Source organism: Nicotiana attenuata, chromosome 1, assembly GCF_001879085.1.
Source record: "Nicotiana attenuata strain UT chromosome 1, NIATTr2, whole genome shotgun sequence".
Taxonomy (NCBI): Eukaryota; Viridiplantae; Streptophyta; class Magnoliopsida; order Solanales; family Solanaceae; genus Nicotiana; species Nicotiana attenuata.
This window is the reverse complement of record NC_031989.1, coordinates 30522791-30531569: the sequence shown is the minus strand read 5'-3', so window position 1 is coordinate 30531569 and position 8779 is coordinate 30522791. Positions and strand designations below refer to the sequence as shown.

Here is an 8779-nt window from a genome sequence, read left to right as displayed (position 1 = left end):
AAATTACAAAAAAAAGTAAAAAAAAATCCTTTTTGTGCGGGCGAGGGGGGCAGGTGAGGGATTGGGGTGGGTGGTGCAGAAAAATGAAAAAACAGAAATTTAAAATTGCAAAAAAAAATAATAATAAGGTAAAAAAATAAATTTTTTTGCGGTGTGTGTGGTTGGGGGGGGGGGGGGAGGGATAGTAGGATAGGTGGTGACGGAAAAACTGAGATTGAAAAAAAAAAGCCTTTTTTGGAGAGGGGTGGGTGGGTTGGTGAGGGTGGGAAGGTTGAGAAAAAGTTTTGAAAAATATTTTCCCTTCTTTTGGAGGAAAATATTTTCCAAAATATTTAAGTCAACCAAACATGGAAAAATTGAAAAATATTTTCCTTCGTACCAAACACACACTAAATTTAAAAGGTACACCGCAATGTCAAGTGACAAGGTAAAAAAAGATTCAATCAAACATGCATGAACATTTGAATTGGATAACCGGATTGTATGAGTGACAAAAGAAAAAAAAATCGGGTCATATGATTGAATTATGGTCTTTAATGACTTCTTTGATTATTTCATTACGAATAGACATTGTTTTCCTAGAAGAAAATATATGAACGAAGCAATAATAGTTAATTCTAGAGCCTTCTCAAGCATTAATTTCAAGCCTGAAAGGCATCATATTTAATCCATAATTATATTCATCAAATTTTCATGATTAAAATTCTCATAAGTAACAATCATCTCAGGTCCTGGAAGTGTTACCGCACTATTTACTAACCATAATTTCTTCCAACGCAAAATGAGTATGTATCTTAAATTGTTAAGAGGAATTTGTAGGTAATCTTTTCCTTTTTCTTTTTAAAAAATGTAGTACAAGTTTGAGGCAAAATGGATACAACAAAGGGTGATAAATAGTACTCTTTTTGTCTCAATTCACGTGACGCGTCGAAATCAAACGAATTTTTCTTTGATTAATATTTTTATATGCCTTTTAAATATTTCGCAGATCAAGTAGTAGTTGCAACGCATAAAATTAAATATACAACTAGCGTTATTAGAATTTACATGAATACACTAGTAGTAAGCACAAAGCAAGGATAGAAAGAAAGATGTACATACATTAGCTAGGTGGGTCACTACCTACGAGCTTCTAGAATTTAAACTAATTAATTAGGGATCATATATCAAATATAAATAGGGTTAACCCATTCTAATCCCTCATGATAATTATAAGTATTTTCAGCAACAAAGAAGAGATTATCCATTAACATTCCCTCCATTCCAAACTCCCAAAGAAAAGGTGGCTGATCCATTGTGAATGATGAAGTACTAATTGGGCTATTACTTGAAACTCCATCACAATTACGCTCCAATAGCAGCTTTTGTATCTCATTTTCTTTTTTAGATAACTGTTCCTTCATCTTTATGACCTGCAGGGAAAAAAATACGAGTATATAGTAAGGACTCAAATGCATTAACTAAAGCTGCCATGGTATATATTAGTGTAAAAAAAATTGAGTTAAATTATTTTTAAATGTAGAGGCTGTTATTCTTTTGGTAACAGGCTAAAAAAAAAATATTAAAATGGGAGTAGTTAATTTTTCCTACAATCTTCACTTTATCGAATCAAGCAACAATCATGGTCCTTCTCGAGCCTAGAGTCCAGGCATATGACTATACATGGGTTCTTGTTTTTTCATGTCTCATCTGGATGACCAGCAGATTCTATAAATTGAAACCAGAACGAAGGGAGAAAGAAAGAAGGACGTTCTAGCAATGTATTTTTCAAGTTATTTATTCCACTTTTTTTAACTAAAGATATATAGTTATTCGTAGTTAAACTCTTTATTTATCTGGATATTACAAAACAAGATAGAAAGATATTATTTAACTATATATTACTCCCTCTGTTTTAAGTTATGTGTTTGTGTTTGATTAGACATGAAGTTTAATAAAGAAAGAAAGAATTTTGGAGTTTATATATGGTCTAAAATAAGTACGGAGTAATAGATATTTTTGTGATTATAAATTATCTCATTAAGGATAAAATAAAAAATTAAAATTAAATATATTTATTAATCTTTTTGAAACTGACTAAAAATAAAATAGTACTCCGTATTTGATACGTATAGAGTATTATGTCAAATATACAAAAATGTGACATACCTCATTTTCAAGACGACATTTCTCAACAATAGCAGTGTCATGTTCAGTCTTTAACTTAGAATATTCCTCCTCCAGTTTCTTGTTTTTATAACGAGCTCTCCTGTTCTGGAACCAAACAGCAACTTGGTGAGAATCAAGGCCAAGTTCAGAAGCAAGCTTGTCCTTCCTCTCTGTCTCCAGTTTGTGCTCCTCCTCAAAACTCTGTTCAAGAACATTAACTTGTTCTTCGCTAAGCTTCCTCTTTCTCATGAATCCACAGCTGCTCCCTTCACCTTTGTTTTTCTTACGTCTCCGCCGCGGTTTTGCCTCTCCTGATCACATACCAAAACATCATGTCACGACATTGATAGTACCAAAAACTGTTGACATATAATATGCACCAACGAAATAAAAAAGGCAGTTCGATGCAGAAAGCATCTCACATTCACGTAGGATCCAGAGAAGGGTCGCACCCCTACGAGTGTGATGTAGACAACATGCCCTAATGTAAGTATTAGTGGTTCCTTCCATGACTCGAAATAATAACAAGGATTTTCTTTCAAATAGCTTAAACTTTTAGATGAAATGATCACACAATTCAATATAATATCATAGCAGAGTAAGCAATAAATACTCCTAAGTTCAAATCTCATTCTTGCATGCCTAAAAAGCAAGAGAATTATTTTCATGTTTTTTACCCATTATAAAGAATCAAGCCCACGTGAGGAGTGAAAATATAATGAAATGATTAAAAGTATGCTATTTCTAACAACTTTAACTTTTAAACGAGATATATAGTCACGTGATTCAACAAAACTATGTACAACCCCTCTTTTAGTCGTTCAAGACTAGGTAATATCCATTCGTTTCAATTTATGTGAACCTATTTGACTGAGTACGGAGTTTAAGAAACAAGCAAAGACTTTTGAATTTGTGGTATAAAATGAGGCACATATTTTGTGTGGTTATATAAATCATTGAATAAATATAAATTATTTTCAAATATGGAAAGGGATCATTCTTTTTGGCACGGACTAAAAAGAAAATAAGTTCACATAATTAAAACGAAGGGAATATACAAAGATAGAGTAAAAGATTTCCTGCTAACCTGGTTCCGATACCAACTGGGTGTATATATCAGGATAGTACTGAGAGATCAGTACCATTTGATCATCAATCTGGTGAGTCATGCTGCTTTTCATAACCCTTTTCCTTTCTTTCTTTCTTTCTTTAGTTCCTTTCTGTCTGCCTTTCTTGTTATGTTGAGATGGAAGTGGATAGATAGTGAAGAAGCAAGGAAGAAAAGAAGCGACTTTAGAGAGTATTTGGTCTTGGTGTGACTATTTATAAAGCTAGCCCTCTCAAATGAACCTCTAATATATTCAGATTTCACGTGTCAGCTTGTCTAGGAAGGATAGTGTGTACAGAGACCTAACCCTACCCCAAGAGGATAATATAAGTCGAAGGATAAATTTTTTTGAACGAGTTTTAAGTTCTGTAACTGCATGACGGTGAAAATTATTTCTAAAATCAGATCATTTATTAGATAATTAGAGGTCTATTTTTAAATTAATATTAGCTAGTAACGGCCTCTTGCAGAATCAAGGTAAGATTATGTACAATAGACTCTTGTGATCCGGCACTTCTTCGGACCCCGCCCATAAAGGAAGCTTAGTGCACCGGGTTGCCCTTAAATCTAGTAATTAAAAATAGTAATAACTCGCTACGCAATTAGCTAGTTAGTGTTCGCTTATACTTTTTGTGTATGTAATTTAAATCCTAGTAAAACGTTCAGTGAATAGTTAATCAGAATACATCGAGTCTTACCTAAGCCATTACATCACGTCTGATCATACCAATTCCTTCTATTTAAAAAATCCTAATATATGTTTGGGGACTGCGGGACAGATCATCAGCCAATAGTTGGGTAGATCAAAGACAGGATTCTCGTTCCCACTGATGTAGAACTCGTTTAAACTAATAATATCGCGATCCTCGTATCGAAGAAAATAAGGAACGCCGAAATTCAGGATCTGCCATCTAATAAATATCATGAACTAAAGTTCTGTTTAAAAAATTAAATAAGTTCTATTTCATTTTTCGTGTGTGTGTGTGTGAGTAATTTTGGGTTTTGTGGAGATGCTAGACATCTTGTAATGGACTAAGAATAAGTACATATATAGCCAGCTGAGGTATATTAAATATCATACGTATTTCTGGTATACTAGAAAAAAAAAAGGGAGGGGAAAAAAGATCTTTGTTCCCAACCGTTTGAAAGTCTACTACTCCCTCTGTTCACTTTTACTTGTTCACTATAAACTTTACACACCCCTTAAAAAATAATCTATGAAGTGCATATTTTACCATGATACTCATATTAATTGATGCATATATTTAAGAGAAATTTTCATAAAGCACTACCTTTTAGTAGTAATTAGCCATCTATAGATACCATTTGCTATATTACGGATTATATATAGATACCTTTTCTGTGGTTATAAGATGTATTTGTTGTATTTAAGCTATTGTATTCATGAATACAATAGCAAAAATAGGCGTGAATCAGGGAAGTCCAGCTAATCAGTTGTTGTATTCGAGTGTATTCGACTGTATTCATGGAGTGAAACATGAGATTACAGCTGGACAGATTATAGTATTCGACTGTATTCACGGCGTGAAATAGGGGATTATACTGTTTTAAAACGGAAAGTGAATCAATTAACATAATAGACTCCTAATATAACTCAACAAACTCAATTATAACACGCAAATTTTGTATTTTCAGTTATAGAAAAGATTCTCAACCAAAAAATACCCCAAAAAGATAGCAATCTTCAGAGAAATTATATAATACATCTGAATACATAAATTATATTAATTAAGAAAAACATATGAATACATTCATGGCATATAGTGAAACAGTGAATACAATGAAATACATAGAATACAGCGGGATACATTGAAATACAATGAAAAAAAGACAGTGAATACACTGAAATACATGAAATACAACGAGATACATTGAATTGCAATGAAAAAAAAAGACAATGAATACAATGAAATACATGAAAATACATTAAAATATATTAACAGAAAATCAAGTTGCTCAGCCCCAAGCTCCGTCGTCTTTGTTCAAGAACAAACCCTAATTTCCGGCGAATCCGCCATTCACCGGAAGCCGGTAGTGAAAACGCGCCGCCTTGGTCCGGCGATGGTGCCGGAGCCGAGGTCACTTCCTGAGCAGAAGCAACCGCCGATAAGACCGCCACAATGGCAAAAAATAACGTCAAAGCCTTCAATGCCATATCTCAAAAGATGTAGAAATCACAGAAACTTATATCCTTCAATGACGAATTGATTGATAAAGACGAATTAACTTATATCCTTCAATGACGAATTGTGTAGCAATGGCGACAAGTTGCTGTTGTTGGATTCTTTCAAAAGATTTTTGTTCCCGATAGACCTATGCCTTTCTCACAAGTCAAATAAATCTACTTCGGTTTATTCTAGCTTTATAAAGAGAGGTCAAAGTCCAAAAATATATTGGTAATTGGTTTGTGAAAAGCAGCAGCAGGGATTTGGTGGAAGAATGGCGGAGTCTAGTTCAAGAGGGTTGGTGCCGGAGAATAGCCCAAAATATGGGGGAAGACAATGGCATGTATCAAAGTAGAGAGAGAAAGAAAATAGTGTAACTGAATAGCGTATTTAGTGGCTTAGGGGTAGGAGGTAATCAAAATTAGATATTTTGCTATAAACATTAAAAGGTATCTATAGAATATAATTTTTTTAAATGGTATTTATTTAAAATAAATAAGGTGTTAACCTTTGCTATAGGAGGTAAAAATTCTTATATTTAATGGATTGGAGAACATGATTTGAAATGAGTAATTAATACTGTGGGTATACCAGGAAAAAAGAAATTGTCTTCTCTTGATATGCTAAAAGTGACAAGTAAAAGTGAAAATCTATTTTTAGAATACTGAACAAGTAAAAGTGAACGGAGAGAGCACATTTTACCAGAATTTATCTAATGAAATTAAATATTGGAGTAACTGAAATTTTTAGGAAAAAGTTTTCTACGCACCAATCAATCATGAAAAAATAAGTGATAAAATTACTCATTTTCTAAGAAAATATTTTCAAAGAAAATGTTTTGGAAAAGATTTTCCAAGAAAAATATTTTCCTCCATATATACCAAACACACCCTAAAAGATTCTTTGTTCAGTGCTTAGAATTGGTTCATTATTTAGATAACACAAAGGGGCTCTGGCAACACACATGACTGTCAATGGATAAGTAGTACGTAAATTCATCTTTCTGAATTTTTCTAGTCTTCTGTGTTCTCATTTTGTCTACTAAAGAAAGAACAGAAAATGAAACGAAACCATAGGGGGCCACTCTTAGTTTAGTTTTGATGCAACAAAGATAATTCATCTCAAGAAACAACATGATTAGACAGTGTGGATAATTGACTATCAGATTAGGTAGTACTATACACCTGTCCATTCTCCTTTTTACGGACGGAGTCAGAATTTAAAGTTTATGGATTCGAAAATCTAATCTGTTTAAATTACTGAATTCTAAATTAATAAATTATACATATTCGATAAATTTCTTGAGATAAATACGTGGTTTGAACAAAAGCTATTGGGTTCGGCCAAATCCATAGATCGTATTCTAGCTTCGCCTCTGCTCCTTCCTTTCTTTATTACCCCTCTATTCTCTTTTATGTGACACTCTTTTCTTTTTAGTTTCTGCATATCACCTTTTTATGATAAAAAACAATTTAACTTTAATATTTTTTACTCAATATGAGATGATTTATAGCCACACAAATATTTAAGACTTGCTTTAAATTATAAATTTTAAACTTTTTTATTTTTCTTAAATTTTGTGCCTTATCAAATAGTGCTACATAAATTAAGATGGAGGGAATAATATTCAACTTTTCATTTCTTACAACAACAAAAATTCAGCATTACTTCTCCTCCGGTACACCCTTCGTCGTTTTAATTGACAGCAGTGAACAGTAAGACACCGTTAATTATTATACCTTCTGTTTCAATTAAGATGAGGTAATTTGACTTGGCACGGAGGTTTAGAAAAAAAAAAGACTTTTGAAACTTGTGATTTTAAAAGTTTAAGCGAAAAAACTTTGTGGGGCCATAATTTTTTGTTCTTATAAAAGCTTCTAATTAAGGGTAAAATGGGTAAATGAAGAGTTTAAAGTTGAATTATTTCCAAATTTAGTAATGTGTCATTTATTTTGGAATGGACTAAAAAGGAAAGTACCTCATCTAATTTGAAACGGACGGAGTAACTATATTTAAACTTGAATTTATGTCATGTAATGTTATTTATGTTACATATATGTTTTCCTTATTAATTTGTCTCAGAGGAATTATATTTTTAAATATTTTAAATTTTTATTTTACGACATTATTTTATAATTGCAAAACTATTATAATATATTTATCATCACAAGTTTTATAAGTATTTTTTCTTTTTTAAGTTTCGTGTAGAGTCATACGCCATACATAAAATGAGATGGAGTGAGAAATATATATATGTTTGGATATCACTTCAAAGCCGAGTGAGACATAAAAAGCAAAAGAAGGAACCAAACTCTCACACGTGTCGTCTCCCCATGCAATTGAATGGGACCACAGACTGCGTCCATGCAATTATATATTCCTTCCATTTTAATTTATTTGAAGTAATTTGACAAAGTTTGAAAAAAAAAAAAAAAAGGTAGAAGTTTTCGAAACTTATGGTTTACAGTACGATATAATATTTCTGTGAATATAAGAAATTTAAAATTGTGATCTTAACTTTTTAATAATAATTGTGTGACTAGAAAAACATTTTAATAAAAATAAATAAATACATAGAAAATTTAAAATTAAATTATCTCCAAATATAAGTGAATCATTCTTTTTTGCTAGCTCCCTTCTTAGTCCTTTCAGAGAGTGAGTTCTAGGTACGAGCTCACCTTAACATACCAGAGTATTTATTTTGTTTTGAATTACTTATACATAAAAATAAACAAATTTAAAATTTTAGTATATTTTACCGGCTCTTATAAATGAGGCTATAAAACTACAACAATATTTATAAATGATTATAAAACTGATCACATAATGCCTGGCCGGAGAAACCATCAAACTTGCCTATTTAACCAAATAATTGAAACGATAGCCGCAGACATGACTTTAACAGTGTCTATGGCAGAGAACCCCACATTGTTTACATTATGGGTGTGTTTGGTACGAAGGAAAATATTTTTCGGAAAATATTTTTTTATTTTTTTATGTTTGGTTGGCTTAAATATTTTGGAAAATATTTTCCTTATGAACTCATTTTCCTCCAATTGGAGGAAAATGTTTTCCTTATGAAGAGAAGGGAAAACATTTTCCAAAATTCTTCTCAACCTTCCCCCCTCACCAACCCACCCCACCCCCTCTCTCCAAAAGGCTTTTTTTCTTTTTGCAAATTACAATTTTTCCTTTACCACTCACCCTACTATCCCTCCACCCCACCTCCACCCCCACCCTCCTCCCGCAAAAAAAACTTATTTCTTTTACCTTAATTTTTTTTTTTTGCAATTTCAAATTGCTGTTTTTTCATTTTTCTGCCCCATCCACCACCCAC

At 32.2% G+C, this 8779-nt stretch overlaps 1 protein-coding gene across 1 annotated transcript; it reads right to left on the bottom strand.

The window, feature by feature from the left end:
* LOC109240529 (homeobox-leucine zipper protein ATHB-40-like) lies at positions 998-3469 on the bottom strand. The gene is made up of 3 exons (XM_019407188.1): positions 3236-3469; positions 2149-2459; positions 998-1412 (listed from the first exon to the last, which is right to left on the bottom strand). Exons 1-3 carry the CDS (start codon positions 3327-3329, stop codon positions 1167-1169), a joined length of 651 nt encoding a protein of 216 aa, XP_019262733.1. The 5' UTR covers positions 3330-3469; the 3' UTR covers positions 998-1166.